Source organism: Mytilus edulis, chromosome 1, assembly GCF_963676685.1.
Source record: "Mytilus edulis chromosome 1, xbMytEdul2.2, whole genome shotgun sequence".
NCBI classification, from domain to species: Eukaryota; Metazoa; Mollusca; class Bivalvia; order Mytilida; family Mytilidae; genus Mytilus; species Mytilus edulis.
In genome coordinates, this window is record NC_092344.1 from 66,372,467 (window position 1) to 66,398,736 (window position 26,270).

The following is a 26,270-nucleotide window of genomic DNA, read 5'->3' on the forward strand; positions in this document are numbered from 1 at the left end:
GAGCCAAGGCTCCATGTTGAAGACAGTATTTTGACCTATAATGGTTTACTTTTACAAATTGGGACTTTGATGGAGAGTTGTCTAAATGGCACTTATACCACATCTTCATATATCTTTGAAAACATGAATTTCTGTGGGATTGAATTCCCAAAATATTTGGGTACTCTAACATACCCCATTAACTTGGTTAATGCTTACTTCAAGTGTTGATAATGATATTAAGGGTCAATGTTGATGACTTTGTTTTGCAGGTAAAATAATGTGATCAGCTAACCGGAATTAGAACAAACTTAATATAGATAAACAGATTTACACAAAAAAACTTACTGAAAAGCATTTAATGTAGTTCTTTGCTCCTAACAATACAAATTATATAAATACTTCATTAAAATTTGTACAAAAAGCACAATACATAAATATACCACAACACAAAACCTCTCTTTGAGAGAAACGACAAAGAAAAAGATCTACATGGCACTAAATGTTAAAAAAAATAATCTTGTGAAGATTTGGTTCCATGACACTCACATTTAGTAAAAAATCTCAAAAAAGATTAAAACTATGCGATTTAAAAAAGTAAAAATGCTAAAAAAATAATCTTATTGCGTAGCTTTGATTGTACAGGCAGACATGTAGTTTGGGTACTTGAAAACTTTAGGCATTATTTATTGCTCCTTATTTATGACAATAAATACAAATAGATATTCTTTAATTCCTTTTTATTCCCCCCCCCCACCAAAAAAAGAAAAACAAAACCAAATAAGAATATCAAATTATCACATATTATAAACCTCAAAATCAAAAAAATGTTTTATAAAATGTCATCTTAATAAATGATAGATAAAGTTTATACAAATAAAAACATTCACTTTAAAAGGTTGAAACATTTGACAGGAGACAAATATCTTAAAAATAAGTCAATAAAATGTATATGTTTAACTGACCATGTAAAAAAGAGCATTCTGGTTACTTGAGATTCAATAATACATATTAAATTTGTAAAAATGCATAGAATACATCAATGGCAGGCAGTATCGATACCCAATCAGCTTCATTAAGGCATTTAAAAAAGTATTCTGCGTTAGATCAACCATTAAAGATTGAATAAATCAGCCTATTAAAATTGTACAACTCTCAATGAAAACGTAATGATATGCATAAGTTACAACACACTATAAAATGCTATAATTCGATTGGTGTATACAACCACATTCAAACACGTTTAATGGCACGTTCAATAACAGCACAATGGTACAACCATTTTGTTCATCAGAACAGAGTTATTTCCCTTACAACATCTTCAATCACAAATAGTTCTAGGATTAGAGATTATCTCTTGAAATCCTACACTGATTGTCAGAACACAACCATTTATAGTTAAGTACTAGAGGAGTTTGCTCCCTTTAATGACTTCCTGTTATGAAGCAAAATTTCAACCAACCACTTCTAGATATTCTGATGAACCTCCTGGTTCTATTTTTGTTGCCAATGGTTCTGTGACGTCATTTGTCTCCTCTTTGGAGATAAATGTCTTCATTTCTGCCTGGATATCTTGGAATGTAGGTCTGTCATTAGGTGTTTCAGTCCAGCATTGTAACATCAGTAAATACCTGCAAGAAAAAAAACTTATATGTCATAAAACCTTCATTAACTATGCCATAAGACAATTTAAAATTCGAAAAAAAAAAAAAAAAGAAAAAAAAAAAGGCAATAATGAGTGACTTGAAAATACCAAACGCTATGTCTTTGTTTTCGCTGTCTGAATTATTGAAATGTAAGTAATGTTTGAAAAAACAGGATAAGTGCTGATTTGCAGCCGAATGTAATCCTTGGCCCTCACTCAGTTCGCAGATATCAACATATGTGCCTCCAACATTAAATCATGCTGTATTTTGATTGGTTAATTTTTGAGTTTGAGAAAGATAAGCCTGTATTTATCAATATTCAGATGCAGTTCAATGCTTTCTAAGGCATACCAAGTTTCATTAAAAATCCTAAATTCCACCTCACTTCATATACTGTGTCTATTATATCAAACTTACAATGATTCAGGACACTGCCTAGGTTTCTTCAATCTTTTCCCACTATTTAAGTAATCTCTTATATTCTTTGATTCCACATCAGGGTAAGGAGTTACTCCCCTTGTCAATAATTCCCATAGCACTATTCCAAATGACCACTGCAAAACAAACATGTAAACTTTAACAGTTATCTAAGTACATTGAAGTAAATAAGTTCAAAGGGGCGTAACTCCTAGAAAAAATATTGAATCGCAATTTCCTGTCGATATGCACAACTACATAGTATGTCCTTATTATCTGAAAAGGTTTCGTGAAATTCTGTTGTGTGGTTTGAGAGGAGTTGCGATGACAAACTGTTGCAGTAGTATATTAAAGTAAATAAGTTCAAAGGGGCGTAACTCCTTGAAAAAAAATTGAATCGCAATTTCCCGTCGATATGCACAACTACATAGTATGTCCTTATTATCTAAAAAGGTTTCGTGAAATTCTGTTGTGTGGTTTGAGAGGAGTTGCGATGACAAACTGTTGCAGTAATACATTAAAGTAAATAAGTTCAAAGGGGCGTAACTCCTAGAAAAAAAATTGAATCGCAATTTCCCGTCGATATGCACAACTACATAGTATGTCCTTATTATCTGAAAAGGTTTTGTGAAATTCTGTTGTGTGGTTTGAGAGGAGTTGCGATGACAAGAAACAGGACTGACGGACGGACTGACGGACGGACTGACGGACGGACGGACGGACGGGTCAAAAACATTATACCCTGCGCAACTTCGTTGCGTGGGGTATAATTAACCCCAGACATATCTGATCATATTCTTACTTTAAAATGAACAAAATGCCCAAGAAACCCTTATGTAATAATAAATTTGAATCATATTTACAATCCAAATAAGGTCATGGATCAAACATACAATGAACTATGATATAGACTTTTATTTCAATCTTCATTCTGTAAAATTTGCTGGCATGCCACCTTTATTTCAAGGCATCACAATAATGAAATCAGAGGAAAATTAGAAAATAAGACTTCATAATTAAATTTTAGTAAAAGAAGAGCAGAAGTCCAACATAAACCTTTATAATGTGCAGAATGATTTTTTTTTTTATCAAACCCATTGAACCCTACATTAGTCATGTGACCTTTCTCTTATGTCACATGACCAATCTCTCTATGATGCAGCTGAACATCAAATTATAGATAACGGAATAATAATCAATCCTAGAACTGTTTACTGATGCTATTGTCAGGGTTATTGTAATTGTGTTAATTCAGTAATTATTGCGAGGTTTTTTTTTAAAGTTGTAAACGCAATAATTTAAACTCACATTTTGAAATAATTTATCTGAATTAAACTTGATTTTTCTAAACAAAGGTAAAAAATAAAATCGCAATTAAGTTTAAAATGACAAAATTTTTAATAATAAATGCACGCAATAATTTATGAATTTACAGTAGTCGTCAATAACTTTAAGACAGTATGCAAATTGAAAGAAAATGTGTGCAACATGAATAAAAAAAGGTTGAAATATTGTTTATCCCCTCTTTCAGCTCTTTTGGCTTTTTCATGGCAGTCAGTTTTTATATTATTAGAGCCACAGTGTCTACAGAGAACCACCATATTTAGCAGGAAAATTAACAATCCTAGTCAATAAAGTTCAGAGTTGAATGCACCAGCAACTTGTGGGATTCTTACTCATAATATAGTGGCTGGAAATAAAAGAATATGTCCATGTACAACCCAACAACAAAAATAAAGATATTTAACTACACAATTACTTACAACATCAGACTTTGTAGAAAACTGGAAACTTTCCAGACATTCTTGTGCAAACCATTTAATAATTTGTTGTCTTTTATCATTCTCTGACAGGTAAAACTCAGCATTAAATAGCTGTGCATACCCATAGTCTGTTAACTTGACTTTATTGTTACTTGTTATTCTGAAATACATTAAACATTATATATTAGGTACATTATATCTTTTATCATTTTCTAATAAAGCAATATAAAAATTGCAAAGATAAGACTTTATTTATAAACAATTTATTACAGTAATCAGCTTGTTTAGTTTGCACTGGTACACTGTCTCACTTCTGGCCACAAAAATTCAGGTAAAACAACTTTTTGTAACTGTCAGAAAATGCATAATGAAGCTTAGCAATTTCCATCTGAGTGTTGTTGTTTGCAGTTTTTTCATGGAAAACCCTGTTATGGTTAGCTTTAGAGATGTCATCTTCATAAGCTTTAACTTATATCCAATACATTTTAACACTTTAAAAGTTGTCTTTGAAATATTCTTATTATTTCTACACACATTTATAGTTTTTGAAATCCCATTTCTATATCTCTACACTAAATTCTCCAGTAAAAATGACCTGTTATACAGTTCATTCTACAATTACTAACTTATCTTTACAATGCGTGGTGTATACATGTACACTGTGCATTTTTTTTTAGAATAAATAACTTACAAACAATTTCTAGCAGCTAAGTTGCCATGGACTAGACCAAGATCTTGTAAATATACCATTCCATCAACTATCTGCTGCGATATGTCTAATAAATCTGCAACTGTTAAATTCTGTAAAAATATAAAAAATATATTATTTTTAACTGAATTATACAGATTGATATATCTTATGGTTTCCCACTAACTGGACTTATCATTGCTAGTGCTGTCGCTAAATATTTTAAGGGAAAACAATTCATCACGAACAATAATTGAGAAGAATTTTAATGCAGCATGAAAGGTTTTTAATTTCATTTTTTTGTGAATTTCATGGTAATATGTGAACCGCAAATGCAGGCATTCAAAAAAATCATAAAATATAATTCTTCTGTGCAAATGGCAGAATTTGTTAAACAGTATCTGACCTACCTTTGACACATCTTTAACATGAGATTTGAGATCTGTACATGTGATATGATATGAGACTAATATAGGATCATCTACAGCTCCTAAACACACTCCTATATATGGGACTAGACAATCATGCTGTACATCTTTGTATGTGACCATGTGTTGTACAAAATTATCTACAGAATCTGTGTCTGTTGGAAAACCTACAAAATAAAAAATAAATACACACTTGCAGTAGGTACATTGTGAAGCCTGACAGCTGCCACGTATGACAACCTTTACACAAAGGGATAGCTTAAATAGCTCTTTTTCATTCCATACTTTGTTAGTTCACAACTCCATGAAAACAGATTAGCAGAATTTGACCAAACTTGCAGATTTTTCTACAGAATATGAAAGTTTAGTACTTGTTTTTTTTTTTGCTCCATATAAATTTTGGGGGTTGCTGTTGGAAAAAAATGTTTATAGTGTTAAAATAAATTGCATCTTTGTTAACAACTAAATGTAAACTGTTAAATTCAACCTTGTATATAATTTTGAATCTTTTGATAAAACCTGTACATTCGCATTGATATGATTTAATGCCCAATGATAACAAAAACTTTTCCAATATGTATAACCATGACAACCATACCTTGTAGCACTTTAATGGTAACTTCTGAAGCATCTTTATCCTCTGATATTTTGTAATCTGCTTTATATGTGTTTCCATAGCAACCTTAAAACAAAAATTGATAAATGTCATCTTTATTTTACTAAATGCCAGTGATTAAATTGTGTTTACAACTTTAATACTGCACACTAAAAAACTGAAAGGAGCAAAAAGTTACTAAAAGCTCGTCAAAGTCTGTGGTTAAAAAATTTTACGATCTTTTACCATACCATGGAATCATTAATATTCTTTGAATGCTAATTTTTGTGATTTTGTTGGTCAAGATTAAATTTAAATGTTAAACAGAGTACAAATTTTCTATAGGCTACTATGCAGACGTTGTCAAAACAATGAAATAAAAAATCCATGAAATGTTCAAATCTTCCTCAATCCATGAAAATTGGTATACACGAAAATAAATAAATCAACAGTGTCAGTAAACTAAAAACAAAGAAATTACAGTATGCTCATAAATCTATACCCAGACGTTTTCTTTACAATTGTGAAATGTAATTCACATTGTTTGCACCTGACTTAGTCAGGAAATTTATGTTCAGTGGTTGTCATATGTTCGTGTGGTTCATAAGAGTTTCCAATTTTTATATAGATTATTTGTGACTTGAATGGAGAGTTGTCACATTGGCACTCATACCACATCTTCTTATATCTGATTAAGATTTTCTAATAAGTTATAAGCAAACCTTTGGCTACGATTTCTCCAATATCTAACTGATTACGTGACACCATGTAGGTTGATATTTTCTGCTTCATACCCTCATCACTAATACGAGATAATAGCTCTTTAATATATGGACCAGAATCTGAAATAAATAAATTCAAAAAGTAAAGCAGTTATCATTTCTTGCAAGACTGAAATTCATAAAAACTTTCTGAAATTCTGAAAACATTGCATTTTGTTTTAATTATTGTGAAAATTGGTAACTCAAAAATAAAATCTCAAAATATTTTGATAGCACTATTTATATGTACCCACTATTTTAATGAAAATCCAATAATTAGGTCTTTCCACTTTTCTGTGGAAAGACCTATTGTTTTTCTTCTGATTATTTTTTTTTTTTCTTCCGCCTAATTTTGTTCTTGCAATAAACATTTGTTTCGCAATATGTCGCTTTGATATTTGGTATATGATATCGAACAGTTTATGCCCTTTTGAAATTTACCCTGAGTAACCGAATACTTTTCTTTGTAGGAGTTATCTCCCCAAACACTGTTTTCCTTGTGCTCACAACTCCTTCACAATCGTAAAAGATAACGACAAATTTATTTTACAAAATTGCTTGTTATATCCTTTGCATGATTTGTCCTATTTTGACCGAAGCAATATGACCGCTCCATATGAGTTATTTCCCCTTATGCATCTGATATAAGCGATATGCATTTCTATCTTATAAACCATAAGTGATAGAGACCTAGGATCTTTTGATTTGAGGTCCTTGGTCCAAAAAAAATGAAAATTAGGTCAAGGTCAAAGGTCAAGGTCATAATCTAATATTTGTATTTGGCTTATTTTCACTTATATCCAAAGAGCGTATAAGATATCAACAATTTTTTTTTACTAAATTGTTAGTTGCGACATGTCGTAACACTTAAATTTTTATTGCAAGGGCAAGTTGAACGTAAAAGGGAGTTTTCTCCCCTCTTGTATTTAAAAATACGTGTTTGGTGATATAAGTCATTAACCAAATATAATTAAGACCTATGGTCTTTTGATTTGAGGTCCTTAGTTCATGACCTTGAAATTGATCTCAAGGTCATAGCTTAATTTGACGTTCTAGATTTTGACCTTTGCTTTTATTTTATATGTATACATGATAAAGCTATGAAACTTTTGGAAAAAGGTATCAAACCATTTAACCTTGAAAGAAACAACAGGAAGTGACCTTTTGTAAACCAGAAGTAGCTATTTTTTGTACTTTATTAATATAAAAGTATATAGAACCAGATATTTTTGGAATCAGTGTCAAGTAAATATTCAAATATAATCGTAAGTAACATTTTTCAAACCGGAAGTAACAAATTATCTCCCTTATTTAAAAAAAATGTATGGAAACCAAATATTTTTGGAATCGGCGTACTAGAAGCTATCATTTGACGATTGAAATGACATTTTAAACTTAGTTTCACAACTTTCATATCAAAATACATTGTTTTGATGGAAAGACCTTCAATTGTTCTCTGAACAATTGGTTTTTAATTAAATTTGTTTTTGTGTCTATTGTCTAACTTTCCCAAGAATAAATGAATGCAATAACTTCTGAACTTACAGTCATGAAAGCCTCATAAAAAGTCAATTACCAAATTTAAGCAGATTCTAGATTTCTTTTCTTTTGATTTGATACCCAAATAATACCAATCAAAATTTAAGGTAAAAGTCCAAGTCATCCTTTTGAGTTTTCTCGCATTTAAAAAAATTAAATATCTAAAAAAGGAGCTCCATAACTTATCAATATTTGTTAAGCTTATTTTTTTCTTTAACTAATGCTCTTCTAGTATCGATTTTAATTAAATAGGAAATTTAATTCAACAAGAAAATAAGACATCATAGATAAATTTCGACCAATCATTTGCTTAGAATAAAAACTTCACAAGAGAGGAGAAATGTTTTTCTCACATCAACTTGAAATTTGAAAATACATGTAGCACAAAAATTATAGAAAATGTTTTCCTGCTCAGCAGATATCATGTCTTTAATCAATCAATGGTTTTTTTTTGTTTTATTATTTGGAGAATTGATATTCATAGCAGAACTTTTCTTTTTGTACCTGTTTAATTTATTCACAACATATGTACACTCAGGATGATATAGATTTTTTTCAACCTCACAATCCACCCATACTTTTAATAATAACTTCCTCAAAAGTTGTATCAACCTAATCAATACATACCACTATTAGGAATTTGTCCATTCAGATCAGCTTTTACAGATAGCAAGCCTATGTCCTCTTCTTCCTTCACAGTGTCATAATCCTTTAACATATCAGGAATGGCATTCTTTGTGGGTCCATTTTTCCTCTGCCGTTTAATGATACAGAAGGCTAACAACAGGATAATGGCAATGATGGGGATTACCACACCAAGAATGATACCCAATGCTATTGGTTTGTCTTGATTTTCTGGTTCAAAGTAACTCACATAACCTATGACCTTGTGGTAGTTACCAAATTCAACCTGTTAATGAGAGAAGAAAATATGACTTAAATCTTTGACCTGAGGGAAAATTTTAACTTCTAAAATATCACAAATCAATTTTTTTTCTCAGAAAAAGTTAGTGTAGGATAATTGAAAAATTGAATAAAACTGAATTTGAACATGCCAAAACACAGTTTTTAAGGGTGTTTATATGATATGAAAACAAGCATAATATTATGTTAAATGATCTGCAAAGGATTGTTATTTTTCTGTGAGATAGCATCAGGCATATATGACATTGAAAAATTGAATTTCATAAGGACAACAAAAAAAATCATTTAACAATTTTAATGAATAGAGAGTAAATGTTCCATATGTAATCAAACCAATTCAGGAAAGTTGAAACTGGCTTAGAACTAAAGAAAACTTTTGAAAGTGGATTCATTTATTTTCATGGATACCAATTTTATGGATTAAGAAAGCAATAATTTTCAAGGGGATCTAATTTTATTGTTTTCCTAACGTCTGTAAACAAGCCTTAAGAAAATTTGTACTTTGTCTTAAATTTATGGTTTACTTATATCAATAAATCCACTGAAATTAGCATCTTGCAAATATAATTTCCACAGTAAATGAAATTGATACATATAGATTCCACAACTGCAACAAGTGTATAACGATATTTCTCCACTCGAGACAGTTAAATTTTAATATTTAAAGCGCGAGGCTTGCCAAGCTTTTTAAATAATTAAAATTTAACTGTTGAGAGTGGAGAAATATTGTAATACACGAGTTACAGTGGTGGAATCTGTTTCTCTTATGATTTTTATCCTTCCTTTTCAAAGATTTGAGGAAAGTTGTGTACTTTTGAAGTGACGTCATCAGGCATGTTTGCCTTTTTTCATGACGTCACAATGAGAAAATTCAGAAGAAAACAAGAAATTTCAACCAATCATTTGCCGAGAACAGATTTTTCACTAGTGAGGAGAAAATTTTTTTCTCACACTGGTCAGGAAATGTAAAAATAGCTAAAAAATTAGAGAAAATGGATTGTAAACTCACATAAACTTTAGCATTGCCATTAGAATCTACATCCTTAGGTTTAGCAGGAGGTGTACAGTTCAGGCTGTAGTCTGTTGATACTATATCTCCACATACTGACATACCAACATACACTTTAACATCTCGAATAACTAACTGCTGGATACCATTGAAGTTACCCTGAAAACATTAAAATTTCATTTAGTAATGTAACTAATGAGATGTGCTGTTTCCATAGAGTGCTGAACAGAATATAAATCTATTCTTAACCCTTTCAACGCTACACAAAAAAATAGAAAAATGGCTGCTGCTGCTGCATTTTTTTTGTGTTCATTCATTAGAACAGTATATTCCTTTTCAGACTGCTGTATCTTTTTTATTGTAAGAGATACAGAAAAAGTTATTGCATGAAAAATGCTCAGGAGAGTATGAACTGTAATGTTAGGCAGTTATTTCAGTAAAATTTTTATCAGGTTACCTGCATTTTCAGGTAATTAACAGGTAAAAGGTGTAATTTGTTACATTTGTGTTGAATTTTGAATAAAAACTACTTTTCGTCTTCATCTATTTTGTTTTTTTATCTGCCATATAATAAAGAAGACACCAATTGCTCGATTCCGTAGCGTATTGCACCATACACAACATATTATGTAATCATGGCACAAATCAGTGGCTCCATCCTCAAAATTTTCAGTCAACCTCCGTTTTCCCCCCTTTTTCTATGTCTCGTAATGATCGATCAAATCATATTTCCCACACGAATTGAATGTAATAAACACATTGAGATAACAAGAAACCTTTTAACTAATCCTCGTCATCAGTTTCGCTATAGAAATGCTGAAATATTTCCACGCCATTTGCATTTGTCAAAATATTTGTTTTTATTTTCCTTCAATTTTTCCTTCTACTGCATGATTTGACAATAAAAATTGCCGGGATTTCAAGCGCAAATGAGACCTTGCATATCCTCGATTCATACAAGGAAAAATTAGAGAGGACCCAAATGAAAACCGAATGGTTTAAGAGTCCTTATGAAAAATCCGTTGTCATCGCGGCAAATGCCGCAAATAGCAGTGGCGGACGGCGTATGTCATCGCGGCATATGCCGTGTATAGCATTGAAAGGGTTAAGATAAGTCTTAGATAGTAACGATTATTTTTTTTTTCAATGAAGAACTGTGTTAACATATACAGTTAAGACTCTATTAATCACTGTATTAAATGTTTTCAATGGCATGAAAACAAATTTCAGCAGCAAAAACACTGCTGGAGTTATAATTAAAAAAAAAGATCCTAAACAAATTGCTGAGTTTGCAATTTTTGAAATCGTCTACTTTTGTACATGAAATATTGACAGTCAACAAAATGGCAATATAGACCATTTGTAAAAATCTGGCCTTCACAGTACCTTTATAATCAGTGGTTCCTCTTTCTTGTACTTCAATTCTCCATCCACTTGTCTAAAATCCTTAATTTGGGGATCAGGATAGTATTCCATGGGTCCCTTTGTGAGAGATAAGTTACGATAAGCTGTCACACCATCCAAGTTAAATCCATAATGTATGTCCTTAGGGTTGGTGTGAGTTATATTCTCTTCAGGAAAGGATAGCGCAGGAGTTCTACATGTTAACCAGTGGGCCACTCCAATATTTTTACCAACACACACCTGTAAAATAATATGAATCTTATGTTAAAAGCATCTTTACCGGATTTGTAATAACATGAGCAACACAACGGGTGCCACATGTGGAGCAGGATCTGCTTACTCTTCTGGAGCACCTGAGATCACCCCTAGTTTTTGGTGGGGTTTGTGTTGCTTATTCTTTAGTTTTTTATGTTGTGTCATGTGTACTATTGTTTATCTGCTTGTCTTTTTCATTTTTTAGCCATGGGGTTGTCAGTTTATTTTCGATTTATGAGTTTGACTGTCCCTCTGGTATCTTTCGTCCCTCTTCTTTCTTGTAAATTGTTTAGCAGAAGTTTCTTAGTAACTGCATATTCATTTACTTTTTTATGGATACTAATTTTCATGGATTTAGGAAAATTTGTATATTCATGGATATTTGATTTTGTGGTTTTGTTAAAATTCTCCATACAAGCTAAGTACTTTGTTGAACATTTAATTTCTTGGTTTACCTGTACTCATGAAAACCACAAAAAATGGTATCCCATGAATAATAATGTACAGTATATCAAGTAGATCAGCCTTTCAAGAATGTCTGTTGCAAGTGTTTTAAGTAAAGATATGTCTATTTTTTTTCTTTTCATGAAAATAAGTAAAGTTGATATTCCAAAAGCAGTTCCTTACTGTTCATGAGGTATTATTCCATATCTGTGCAATGATTGCAACCATGGCTTCAAGAACTAACATTTCTTATAGTTTCAGCCATTTTCACAGTTCTCATATTCATTTCTATCTTGCTACTAACCGCATACAATTATTTTAAAAATCCTGGAGAGTGGTTTACCTGTATTTCATATATGCATTATAATAATTTTAAAACTCCTTCCCAGAAAAAATCATTTTAAAAACATACAATAAAGAATTGCCATTGTTCATATAGTGATCCATCACCACAGAATTTATATTACAGTCAAACAGATACCAATATAAAATGGTGGTAACTTTTCTTAACAGTAAGTTCAGTTCCCACTCAAGGACCCTCTTTATAATGATCAACTGTTTATGACAGCCAGCTAAGGACATTTTTTGGTTTTTCTCTCAAGTGCCCTTTGTAGTAATATTTTGAAAATATTAATATAGAATAGAGAATGGAAATGGGGAATGCATCACAGAGACAACAACATAAATGAAAAGCAGAAAGCAACCTTAGGCTACAAATGGGTCATCAATGCAGTGAGAAAAACTCATACCCAGACTTCAGTTGGCTCCTAAACAATAATGTATATTAGTTCAGTGAAATGGGAGCCACAGTGAATACATACCGATGTGATCTTCTGGTTTCCTACTTCTACAAAGAATTCAGCTTTCTGTACTATATTGAGTCTAGATCCCATAACATCTATCTTTATCCCTCCACTGAAAAAAATTATGCAATATATATTGACTCAAAAAGGAACAATTTTTATTTTTGACAATATATTACCTGTGTTTCAAAAATATTACTGGTATTACATTCATATCATTAAACAATCAATGTAACAACTAATAGGTGTATGACTTAACTTTTTAACATACAAATTGGGGAGGATTCAAACGTTTCAAGATTTGTGTTCAAGGAAAAATTTAATTTTCCCCTTCCATTTAACAAAAAAAGAAAAAAAGAACAAGTGAAACTGCGAGCTACTGCTCACTGATGATACCCCCGCCGCAAGTGGATAATATTAATAGTGTAAAAATATGCAAGTGTTCGGTAAACAGGAAGTTGTCAAGTGATGAATCTGAAAACGCATCATACGGTATAGCTGACTTATATAAATCCTGAAACCAAATTTCAGAAATCCTTGTATTGTAGTTCCTGAGAAAAATGTGACGAAAATTTTCAACTTGGCTATCATGTGTAAAATCATACAAGTGTTCGGTAAACAGGAAGTTGTCAAGAGATCAATCTGAAAACGCATCACACGGTATAGCTGACTTAGATAAACCCTGAAACTAAATTTCAGAAATCCTTGTATTGTAGTTCCTGAGAAAAATGCGACGAATAATATTCATGGGACGGACGGACTGACTGACGGACTGACGGAAGGACAGACAGAGGTAAAACAGTATACCCCCCCTTTTTTAAAGCGGGGGTATAAATATTGATTTGCAAGTAACAAATCTTTTTTTAAGTATATGATTTATTTGTATCATTTTTTCCCAACAAATATTAGATGTCACAGAGGTCACAATTTATTATATGTCCAGATCACTGTCATTCAGCAGTACACTTTCAAGTTTGAGAACTTTATAATTTCTATGAACTTTTTGGATAAGTGACCATAACAAATATTTTTTTTTGCAGGTAAAACAGATATGGAAATGTTCAAATGCAGCCTACAATTTTTTTTGCAGGTAAAACAGATATGGAAATGTTCAAATGCAGCCTACAATTTTTTTAAATCTGCTATGACCACTCTTATAAATCATTTTATTACAGGTCAATCAACACATACATGTTCAATATTTAAATCTAAAATTACAAACCTTAAGATACTTTTCTTGGGAGTTACATCCTGAATTTCAGGGTCCTCTTTATATGTAAACTTAGGGGTCATCAGTCTTTTGAATCCTCCAAAACTAACTTCAATTTCTGCTTCATCATTCCCAGTTTGAGCAGACGTCAGGCATGACAGAGTGTTCATAGATACACTGAAAAAAACCATCAGCATATTTTTCTGGTTATTACTGACATTTTATTTGGTTAGTTTTCATATTTTCAATGGTAAACCTCAAAAGCATAAATAAATTTGCTTTATATGAACAGGGTGCAAGCTAAGATATATAAGATGCATCTTTGGTTCATGTGTTTGAACTGACCAATTAATCACTGAAAACACCAGAATAAAAGAACAAAATTTTAAACATAACATTTTCAAACTTCAGACTACACACAATGTATATAAGTAAGTAAGTAAATGTTTATTATAGTGACATGTGTAATCACATTTCAATAAAGTACAAAAATATTACATACACAATAAAATACACCCGACCCATTGGGTCTATAAGTCACTTTCAAATAATAAAACATAATTCTTTTATCACGGATTTCAAACAAATTAATGAAAAGTAAGATTAAGCTAAATTTCAAAATAATTAATTAATAATGAAAAATTCAAACTTATATAAAAAAAATAATTAAAAATGAAGTTATTAGAAGATCAGTTTTAATAAATGTCAAGTTGAATGCATAATTAATTAATAATGAAAAATTCAAACTTATATAAAAAATGAAGTTATTAGAAAATCGATTTAGTAAATGTCAAGTTGAATGCATAATAAATTAATATTTATAATAAATTTAAAGAAACTGGAAATCTTTAGATTGACCATGAAGTAACCTTTTTACATTTTCATATTACATATTTATATATGTTACAGTGAATCTGTATAATCAGGGATTATGTAGAATCCCTAAAATATTCAGGGATTATGTAGAATCCCTAAAATATTCAGGGATTATGTAGAATCCCTAAAATTTTCAGGGATTATGTATAATTACTAGAAAAAACGTCAGGGATTATACAGAACAACTGAAATGATACTAAAATATATTACATATTGAAATATATTTAAAAAAAGTTAACTGTAATATATCAAAATAATAACCTTAATATTTTACAATTAGGCATAATATATTAATATGAAAGACACAAAAATATTGAAATGTTAAACACAATATATTTAAATGATAAGCAAAATATATATATAGAATAATTGATGTTTTGTTTTTAATACTGACTTTATCAGTAATAATATCAAGCAAGCCCTTTTTGATACTGACTGTATCAGTATTAATAATATCAAGCGAGTATTGTTTTACCATTTGTTTTTAGGTTGAGAATATGAAATAAAATGAAATTGTTATCAAAACTATTTTTATGCCTACAATCATTTTGATAAATGTTAATGTTATACACAATGTTTTAAAAATAAACATTTTATTTACAAACTAAATTTGGATTGTATCTCCCTTTCCTGGAATCACTAGTGGAATAGGCATGAGATATGCATATGTTGCATTTTGTTTTTCCTCTGCAATTTGCCTCAACTTTTGAGTATACGTTTTCTTCAACCCAAGCAACATCTGTGCCTGTGACGAGCTTATCTGTTAGTGACATAATGAGGTTCAACACTTGAATAAAGTATAAAGGGCAAATCTCATCACTTAAGATTCACATATATGTAGATCAGGAAAAAAACTGTTTACTTAAAATAGTTTCAAGGAATAAGGGAAAAAAATTATAATTTGTCTATGTTAATTTTTTTCATCATCTTTGAAGCTTTTAATTATTGATAATCCCTGAAATCATATTAGGGAATTTGTAGAATAATAATTAAAATTATCAGTGATTATATAAAATCACTGGTCATTTTCAGGGAATCTATATAATCACTAATTATTTCAGTGATGCTACATAATCCCTGAAAAATCAGGGATATTCTACATAATCCTGGATTAGATTCTACATAATCCCTGATTATACAAATGAACTGTAACATATACACACATTTATACTGTGGATTCATTAGTATACATGGGATACCAATGTTAGTGCATTTTGTACATAAAGGTATGCATTTAAATGTTCAACGAAGTAGAAATTTTCCAAATATTGGTATGCAGACTTCATGAAATTAAATATCTACTGAAGTACAATTTTCCTTCTTCATCCACAAAAGATAGATGAATTTACTGATTTGTCGTAATTTTGTGATGTCAAATATATTGCTAATATTATTTATTGTTTTTTGTAGTAAAAATGACTTGGTTTGTTGTATATTTTAATAAGTTGATCTCAAAGACCAAAAACCCATGATTCTCTTATACAACCAACTTACTGGTCAACTTCACATGGACTGCCCCCAACATTGACAGTAACACTAGTCCCAGCATTCAGATCTGTTCCACCAATGGTGATCATGGTCCCACCTGACCGAGGTCCCTCTCTTGGTGTTAAAAATAGAACTTGAGGCTCCTGTTGATGCAACAAACATATCATTGAATCAAGGATCAAACAAGTGAAACTGCGAGCTACTGCTCACTGATGATACCCCCGCCGCAAGTGGATACTATTAATAGTGTAAAAATATGCAAGTGTTCAGTAAACAGGAAGTTTTCGAGTGATGAATCTGAAAACGCATCACACAGTATAGCTGACTTATATAAATCCTGAAACCAAATTTCAGAAATCCTTGTATTGTAGTTCCTGAGAAAAATGTGACGAAAATTTTCAACTTGGCTATCATGTGTAAAATCATACAAGTGTTCGGTAAACAGGAATTTGTCGAGTGTTCAATCCTGTAGTTCCTGAGAAAAATGCGACGAAAAATATTCAAGGGACGGACGGACTGACGGACTGACGGAAGGACAGACAGAAGTAAAACAGTATACCCCCCTTTTTTAAAGCGGGGTATAATAATAAAGACTGCCAGATTGCAAGAATTCTACTGTTAAAGTTTACTCTTTCCTTCCAGTATAACTATTTGTGTACAAAGTTTACCCTAATTCTATTATATGTCAACAGGTTAATTTGCACACTTGCAACAATTATCTGAAAAGTTTTTCCATCAAAGTGATTTGGTATATCATATTACTCACTGTTCAAATACATTCCTAAAGTGCCTATCCCAAGCCTGTTATGAATGATTGTCATGGGTTCATGGCTGTCATATGTTTTTTTAAATTAATTTTATTGTTATAAATTAGGCTTTTTTTTTTCTTTTTTTTTTTAATTGTTTCATGCATTTTATGCTGTACCCTTTTATAGCTGACAAAACAATATAGGTTTTTCCCAAATTTGAACAGAAAGGTGAGCTGTAATTGCCTACATTCTCGTTATTTAATCTCATTAACAATCATACCACATTAGTACTGCAACTGACATCGAAAAAGACGCTTAGTTAACGAGTTTAATGGTCCGGAATAACACACGGCTGCAAATTGTTTTAAATAATAGAATAATATCTATATTTTAATTTCCGTCGGGTCGTAAAAAGTTTCTATGGTCACATTTTTGTATTTTATCCCTTTAATGGGGATACCCCTCAATTTACGGTTTTGCGTAGTTACCTTAAAATCCCAAAATATATTTTTTGGTTAAATTTCCCGCTATTTTCGTAAATATTTTCTATGCACATATCATCAAGGATCATCGGAATGATGAAAACATAAATATAATACCATCTCCAAGTAAAACTTTCAAACTTAAAGTTGGCTGTTTTTTAGATAGAAATTTAACGCGTTTTTCTTTGAAAACGAGAAAACATATGATTCAAAAATAGTATTTGACATTTGAGAGGACAAAACATATTATTGCAATACTACATGCAAATTTTGTTGGGCAAATTCCAAACAATTTTGTCAAAAACTTAAAAATAAAAACATCATTTGTACCTTTTTTAATTACGGAAATTTCCTATCCGTCAATCAGCTCCACCATTTATTTTTTTCCTTCACCATCAATTTGATAGTTTTAATGTGATTATGTAGATTTTGTAGGAGAAGTTAATTTATGTTTGAGTGTTTGAATATATATAGTAGTTCTTTCGTGTATTTTCGGTAAATAAGTTATACTTTTGTTAATAAAACTTTATATAAAAGTTAACCAAATCCTTCGGATAAGAGGGTTTTCCGGATAATGACTATAGTTGACATTGTGTGAAAATACATTTTATGTCATGTTTAACCTCAGAGCAATTAATATGCATGCAAGTGGTCTGGGGAAAAGTACTATTGAAGTTTCGCAGAGATTTGGTGTGTGACAAGGATATGCTAAAACCAACTTCTCTTAATATTCTGCTTTCCGTGGGCGAATTATCAGTGATGTTATGAGACTTGCACCAGAAAGTAAAATTGGCGTGTCTTTAAATTAAATTGATTGATTGATTGTTGGTTGCTTAACGTCTAGTGGCAAATCTTTCATGCATGTTCAGGACGAGAACAAGTTAACAATAAAAACAATAGGTAGGTTTTGTCATAATAGAGGCCATTCGGGATGATGATAGGGAAAATTTACACTGCCACTGGAAAATGATGGTATATTGGATTAGGACAGAAATTTTCCATTGCAACATGCCACCTACGGACTCCTCAAAGAGTTGATGCAAGGGGTTTTAACTTACAAAGAACGTGACACTCCCTTTACACGAGGCATCGGATTTAACGTCCCCATTCTGACCGGACGTGACTGCGAACTTGATACATCCCGCACAGCTAAACGGACGCCCCACTTCGTTTTTTCTGCCGGTCGGGAGAAGACCAAGTGACCATATTTCGTTTCCCCAGTCACCCTTGGGGAACTTTAAATTAGAAACAACAGAAATCAATATAAGTGATCAAACTGATCGACATATATCCTCACAACCTGACACTTTTATACGATCTCGCGCTCAGTTTTTTCCTTGTAGTTTGGATATAAAAACAGGGTTTTTGTGTAAAAAAAACCTTTAAAAAAAACCCAGAAAACTACGCAAAACTGAGTCCTCTAAACGTGTTGACAGTCTTTTAAGTTGTGCTTAGCAATGTGAGTAATCATTTATCCATGCATAACCAAGTACTTATTGAAGTCAACACCTGTGCAATTAAGTAAAACAGTTACTGAAAAAATAGAATTTGAACTTGCTGTCAGTTCATTAATAACGATTGTTAGTGATGTGATTTGTTCTTCCATATGAAAAAGCCTTTCTCATGTAAAACATCCTCTATATATACCGATCAATTTTACCCAAGATTGTCTCTGATGCTTACCAAACTGCCAAACTCCAGAACTGACTAGATATTGTGACACCTTACAATTCAGACACAGAGGGGGCAAGGGATATGAAATATAGAGTTTAGCTCTGAACTCAATTTAGGGGATGCCATATCTGCTGCAGGAAAATTGAAGTCTATGTTTAGACTTTCAGAATTACACCAAGGTGTGTCTGAAAATATCAAGGATACATTAAAAGAAGAACAATTACTTCACCCTGCCACCAGTGCTCTTATGAGCTATGTCCTCGTTTTGGTATTTCTATGGAAATGATGCCCTCATAGCTTGTTAATAGATATAGGAAGATGTGGTATGAGTGCCAATGATACAACACACCATCCAAGTCACAATTTATAAAAGTAAACCATTATAGGTCACGGTCCGGTCTTCAACACGGAGCCTAGGCTCAAAAGTTCATTTGTTAGTTCATTGATGAAAAATAACACAAAGGCGCTTCTGAACCGTATAGTGTCCCTAAAGATAACAAAAATTCGTAAAAGTATAGCTATTGCAAAATCAATCGTTTCTGTAGCAACACTCGTCCCATTACATTTGGGATTGGCAGTGCAGATACATCATGCATATGCATACGGGAATATTGGTCACGAACATTGATCGAAACTTTGTACTCACATTTCTTTTGTGTTTCCTATGCAAAGGTAAGACTATATCTGACGAGTTTGACCGAATCATGACGGTATTTACGCTCCAGATAGCATTTGTACTCAAAAACTGTGTTTGCTTTGAACAAACTCTGTCCTGCGCCGAACTTGTTCTTATAAAAAAGGGAAGTGTCTTGTAATGCTAATACGCGTACTGAATCCGCATAATTTATGATGACTAAGAGATTGATTCATGTCCCTATTTTATGAATACTTGAGCTATTGTGTGTCGCTTTTAAAAGTTATATAAGGATCATGACTGATTTTGAATTACAACATTAGAAAATTGGCATTGCATTGTAGAATTTTTCATCCTTCCTTTAAAAAATTAATGAGTTAACTTTTTTACCAGGATTATCCCACTAAAAAATGTTCATGCACCAAACTGACTTTGTTTTACACTCAATTTTTTTTAAACCTCGCATTCGCCACGGGTGACTTTAGTATATTTTGTGTTATAACTGCTCTGTCCAGACTTTGCAAATACACAATATGTATTTATCTATAACTAGATACTAATTTTCACAAAATACACAACCTTTAAGATGCAAAATTAAAAACACTGTTTCAGCGCTTGAATTTTATTTTTTTCAAAGATAGAAAAAATTTTGAAATAATTTGATAAACTGGTGTTTTATACTTTAGAAAATAATTCTGTAATATACTATAGTGAAATACTATACACAATATGAAAGTTTATGGATGTGAAAAGGTCAAGGCCACTTCTTCTTTTGCTATGTCTTAAATGAAAAAAAATGAGAAGGTTCCAAATCAACGCCATTTTGTAATGGCAGCTTTTCATATAAGTAGTCAAATTTGTCGTTTTAACATCGTTTATAGCATATGCTTATGATTGAATCGTTTTTGTAGCATTCTATTGAATAAATATCAGAATATTTCTGCTTTTTGTCCTTGTGGTTGAAATATTGATATTTTTAGGTCTGACCTTTGACCTCAATTTCACAAAATTGTGACCACTCTGGATTTTTACGACCCATTTTTCCTTATTGTACACGTTTTCCTCTTTCCATCGATATATAATTTAGGTGTGTGTTCTTCCGGACCATTAAAGTTTTAAAAAATGAACTCTGGTTGCAGTACTAATCTCCTTATTTTTATTATCAAAAGTGTAAACAAAAACAATTGGCTGACAACCTCCTAAACAATGGATATCCATCCATCCAATTTCATAACATGATTTTCATTTTGGTGTATGAAAAACGAGACTACCACAAATTTTGAAGATTATAAAAAGTATAATTTTTCCCCAACAATGAAATGGGAGATAATCTTACCACAAATGTAAAGTTGTTATCTGATGTTGCTGTGTAGATTTTCCCTACAGTCACTTTTATTGGTCCACTACCAGCTTTTCCTGAAGGCTCGGTTTCACACTTAAACCTGTCAAAGTTTAACAAAATAAAAAATTATCTGGATATAACCTTTTGACAGTAAGAAAATAGGTATCAGTTACCAATAAATTTGACATACAATTTATTTTCACAGAAAGATAGCAGGAGCAGGTTCAAGTTGTCAAAATTCTTGTCCAGATAATTGTTAGACAAAAAAATATAAAAATAAGAAGAATATAGGGTCAAGCAATTTTTCTCCTTTTATAAAAAAGGTAACAAAACTTGATAAGTGCACAATAAATGGTTGTCATTAAACTTATGAGACAGCTTTTGTCATTTTAAAGTTTTGTGTTATCAATGGAATAGTTAAACACCTATCTTTATGCCAAGATGTGTTTTATAAAGCAATCCTAGTATAATAAAATGTAGACAAAAATTCATGACAAAAACCAAACACCACAATAATAACAATTAACACAGGAGGCCTTTTTGAGAAATACAATAAATGTAAATTCAGAAATTATTGCAAGGTTTTTATTATTGCGAAAAATGCAACAGGGTTATAATCGCAATAATTCAAACTTGCATTTTGAAATTTTTTTATATGAATAAAACTGGCTTTTTCTCAATATCGCAAAAATTAAAATTGTGTTTTAGTCTAAAATGACAAAATCGCAATAATAAATGCATGCAATAATTTCTGAATTTACAGTAAATACTTTTGCATGACAAACTTACATGAAAGAAGGTTGATAATGATCAGGTAGTACAGTACACCTTACTCCAGCGACAGTCACCCCTGATTGTATATCTGTAGCTGTTTTACCAAGATTGATTCCACTGATAGACACATTGGTTTTTCCTTCTATAGGCCCCACTGAGGGAGAGAACTGAAAATAAATGTTAAATGTTTTTTAATTTATTTCATGTGGACTTGTCGTTCTCATTAAAAAAATTATTGAACTATCAAATTATTGAGCAGACTGTAAAGAAATGACTTAAGGTGGTACCTAACACTACAGGGAGATAACTCTGTAAATTCAGTAGAACGTTTTAATGACGTAGTGTTCATAAGGGGATATTAAGCTTCTCAATGATCAAAATAAGTGTTTGTCAAACTGCTATATAACCAGTGTAATTTTTCTGATAAAACGGTTGGTTCAAATTTTTTGAAACTTTTATATTTATGTCAAAGGGTCAAAGTAAATACTTTGTCAAAATTTTAAGAAAATTAAACGAGCCAAATTAATTTTAGTTAATGTGTTAGGTACCACCTTAAAAACCTGTTTGACCATCAATTTGTTTCTATAATAAAAGAATCCTTTTATTCAAATAACTCCATGGCTTTGTTAATTAATTCACAGTTGTGGCGTGATCGTCAATTCACAAAGAATTCCGCTCAACCAATGCAAAGGCTTTGTTAAACATCAAGATGAAGAACAACAATAAAAGTGCTGTTCCCCTGCTATTGGAATTTTATGCAGTGCATATACTTTTTTGTGTCATGGATAGATACCCTATATCATATCTTTATCTATTATACAAAATTCATGGTTCAACTAACTCAAAAGCAAACTTAAAGTTTACCCACAAATACACACTCAAATAGATAATAGCTGTAAATCTATAACAAAATATTTACCCTAAGTATCAGAGGATTCTGACATGTAGCAGACCTATCCTGCCACGTGGCATTGCAATGTTTCTGTAGAGAACAATAGGAGCCACACCATCCACACTCATACTCTGGTTGTAAACTAAGGCACTGTCCACAATTGGTCACTAGTAATGGACACTTGAATATTCTCACTTTAAAATAAAACAATACTTTTTTGAGTGAACAAGTTATTATGGAAAATTTACAAATATATACTTAGAGGAATAAAAGTCAAAACAATGGTACGTTTCTATTGGGAATGTTGTGAAACAAAGGATCCAAGTAAATATTGCTGCAAATAACACCTAAATTTAATAACATTACCAAAATTATCCAAATGCAAGATAAATAGTAGCAGATAAATCCTAATTGAATAAATGGACACAGCTGATGCCCCCTCTTGCATATATGGTTATAAAGGGACATAACTCAGCAACAGTAAAAGAGGCAACACACAAATTTGAAATTGATCTGTTGTTTGGAATAATAAGCATTGTGTATCAGTTTCATATTATATTTCATTAAGGTAAACTTAAGTTAAAGAATGGAACTCAATTTTGGGACAGATGTAGACAGACACAATGGTTCACTAAATGCCCCTTTCACCTTGTGGCAGGGGCATTAAAAATATTTCTACAAAATTCTATTCACAGCTTATTCTAGTATAGACCTACATCTATAAGCAAATATAATAATAAAAAAAGTTGTTTGTTTTTCAGTTTCCCATAAAAAAGATTAGGACTGTTCAATAATGCATATCAATTTACTGACATGACTGAATATTTCTAGTTTTATTCAAACAAAAAATGTTTATATATATATATATATGTACCTGAGATTCCATTTGGATTATCTAACATGTAGTTATTTTGTCCCCAGGTAATCTTAAAATCAGCAATCAATGATGGACTGTCTGTAGCATTGAAGTTAAACTAAAATATACAAGTAAATATCATTGTTTACATGTGCTTACAAGTGGTGACCGTGACAGGAGACATGAAAACATATTTGGTATAAGTTTGTTTCTAGCATTTAATTTCTCAATATGATGCAAACATTTTCTCTTTGAGTGTATAAAAATGTCTTATACAATGTCTTCACATTTTGAGAAAACTTCACTTAAAGTAGTAAGCACTCCGTATGACCACCATTCTTTTCAAACGATATCAAGGATTTTTTCTCTCCCCATGATACCCAAGCATATTATAATGTTGAATTGGTCTTTTTTTTTATTTTTTTAAATCAAGCACTATATAATCTTTATGGAAGCAATGATTGCTTTTTCCTTCCTTTTTGCAATAAAATCCAGGTTACAAAATTTAAAGCTGTAATTTTTCATAAAAAATTCTATTTATTTGGTGTCAATCTTTCATATAAAGTTCCCATTAAGGTGGTACCCAACACTTTCACTAAAATTGATTTGGCTCGTTCAATTTTCATGAAATTTTGTCAAAGTATTTACTTTGACCCTTTAACAAAAATATAAAAATTTCAAAAATTTTGAACCAACCGATTTGTCAGAAAAATTACACTGGTTATATAGCAATTTGACAAACACCAATTTTGATCACTGAGAAGCTTGATATTCCTTTTACAACACAACCTAATTAAAACGTTTAGCTGACTTTACACAGTTATCTCCCTGTAGTGTTAGGTACCACCTTAAAGCTTACCTGAACAGAATCACAGGTTAATGAAGATGATGATATACTGCCTGGGACAACCATTGACACAGCAAGATACTTGAAACTACAATGTATGTTATCTCTCTGCTCTGTCTGAAATTAAAAAAATTTAAAAATTTCACAAGTTGTATTGCTAAGCTGCATTAATTATACCTGCACTGGTAATTCAAAGTATTGGAATAAAATAACAGAGTTCAAATGTCCCATGCACATATGTTGTTACCTTTCAAAGGGCAATAACTTAACAAATGTTTTTTTCTAGTTATTGCCCTTTTCTAAAAATTATTGTGGTGGACAAATAATAAAGTTGTAAAAAAGTGCTCATACGTTACAACCATTTTTGTAAATTGAATTAAATTAAAAACATCTTGCTGTTGTTCAATACAAATATAAAAGAATATTCATATACCCAGCCACGTCCACATGTATTTTTGTCCATCTGATGAGTTCAGCCTTTTTCAACTGATTTTTATAGTTCGTTCTTATGTTGTACTGTTATACACTTTCCCAGGTTAGGGGGAGGGTTGGGATCCTGTTTAACTCCACCACATTATGTATGTATGTGCCTGTCCCAAGTCAGGAGCTTGTAATTCAGTGGTTGTCATTTGATTATGTGTTACATATTTGTTTTTCATTTAATTTTGTCGAGCCTTCGACTTTAGTCGAAAAAGCAAGACATAGCAATCCTACATTCCATCTGCGTTGGTGTCGTAATCTTCAATGTCCTCATACCACATCTTCTTTTTTTTATATTAGTAGTTGAACAAATATAAGGAAAATCTGATTCTAAAACTATGTAGCTTTTCTATTTGCCATAACAGCTCTGTTTACAATGTCATCGTCATTAATAAATATATCTGCACCTCTTAGTGTTAAAAAAAAGCCTAACCTTTAGATTTATAACTCTGACAGCTATCTGTTTAGTTTCTCCATAATGGACGACTATTTCTGATACACTAGAGGGACTTTCTACTCGTGGACACTCATCTGCATTTGTTATACCATTTGTCTGTAATAGTAAAGAAAAGTCTTAGATTAGGCTGCATAGTTCTTTTCACAATTGGTGCAAGCCGATAAAAAAAAGCCAAATTAAAAATATTAAATTATATTGAAATTATTTCTAAAGGACCTTTTTATACCATCAAAGAAGCATATCTTTGAATAATTTGTTCAAATTTATCTTGAAGTTTGAAATGTACATAATGAAAGCATACAGAGTCTTTTGATTAACCACAATGCTCACAGACAAGGCAAATTAAAATGTTGCCAGGCTAGTAAATTTTCCTGAAAAAAGCTCACTGATACAATGAAATTTTTATGAAAGACTGATATTCAGGGGTGTATGTTGACAGTTTTTCGTGAGGACTGCATATTCAAATACTGGTTACCTGTCGTGCATTATTTGTTGTTGTAGTGACACATGTATTGTCCTGGTACTGCCACATACAGGAGAAGTTAGACTTGGCACAGTCTGTACAGCTGAAATATATAATTTAATGATTTTAGCAATTATTTGGGGGGGGGGGGGGGGGGGGGGGGGTAGAAAATTGAATACAAAATAGCAGGGTTTGTCATTATATGGGAAATCTACATGGGTCTCATTATTGCTTTTAAAGAGATTTGTTTTTTATCAGTTAACTATTTTAAAAGTACATTTATAATCTTTATATAAAATTAAAGCTAAACATTTTTTATTGGAACTAAGCGAATGAGTTTACATGTTTGACAGTGGCTTTTATTATAAAAATCTACTGTTTGTAATACTGT

The 26,270-nt window shown here is 31.4% G+C and overlaps 1 protein-coding gene across 9 annotated transcripts in view; it reads right to left on the minus strand.

Annotated features, from left to right (window-relative positions):
• Positions 1 to 322: 322 nt before the first annotated feature.
• LOC139487482 (hepatocyte growth factor receptor-like) overlaps positions 323 to 26,270 on the minus strand; it is a 68,054-nt gene continuing 42,106 nt past the window's right edge. For all 9 annotated transcript variants that reach the window (XM_071272338.1, XM_071272355.1, XM_071272383.1 and 6 more), the window contains 20 exons: positions 25,892 to 25,982; positions 25,393 to 25,512; positions 24,492 to 24,596; positions 23,651 to 23,750; positions 22,804 to 22,970; positions 21,900 to 22,051; positions 21,105 to 21,210; positions 16,236 to 16,372; positions 13,878 to 14,042; positions 12,674 to 12,767; positions 11,136 to 11,393; positions 9,750 to 9,908; positions 8,444 to 8,726; positions 6,239 to 6,358; positions 5,520 to 5,603; positions 4,904 to 5,088; positions 4,497 to 4,606; positions 3,806 to 3,965; positions 2,043 to 2,179; positions 323 to 1,610 (listed from right to left, as the gene is read on the minus strand). In XM_071272338.1, coding sequence (XP_071128439.1) covers positions 1,433 to 1,610; positions 2,043 to 2,179; positions 3,806 to 3,965; positions 4,497 to 4,606; positions 4,904 to 5,088; positions 5,520 to 5,603; positions 6,239 to 6,358; positions 8,444 to 8,726; positions 9,750 to 9,908; positions 11,136 to 11,393; positions 12,674 to 12,767; positions 13,878 to 14,042; positions 16,236 to 16,372; positions 21,105 to 21,210; positions 21,900 to 22,051; positions 22,804 to 22,970; positions 23,651 to 23,750; positions 24,492 to 24,596; positions 25,393 to 25,512; positions 25,892 to 25,982 — 2,911 coding nt within the window. In that variant the 3' untranslated portion in view covers positions 323 to 1,432. The remainder of the gene's footprint in view (positions 1,611 to 2,042; positions 2,180 to 3,805; positions 3,966 to 4,496; positions 4,607 to 4,903; positions 5,089 to 5,519; positions 5,604 to 6,238; positions 6,359 to 8,443; positions 8,727 to 9,749; positions 9,909 to 11,135; positions 11,394 to 12,673; positions 12,768 to 13,877; positions 14,043 to 16,235; positions 16,373 to 21,104; positions 21,211 to 21,899; positions 22,052 to 22,803; positions 22,971 to 23,650; positions 23,751 to 24,491; positions 24,597 to 25,392; positions 25,513 to 25,891; positions 25,983 to 26,270) is intronic.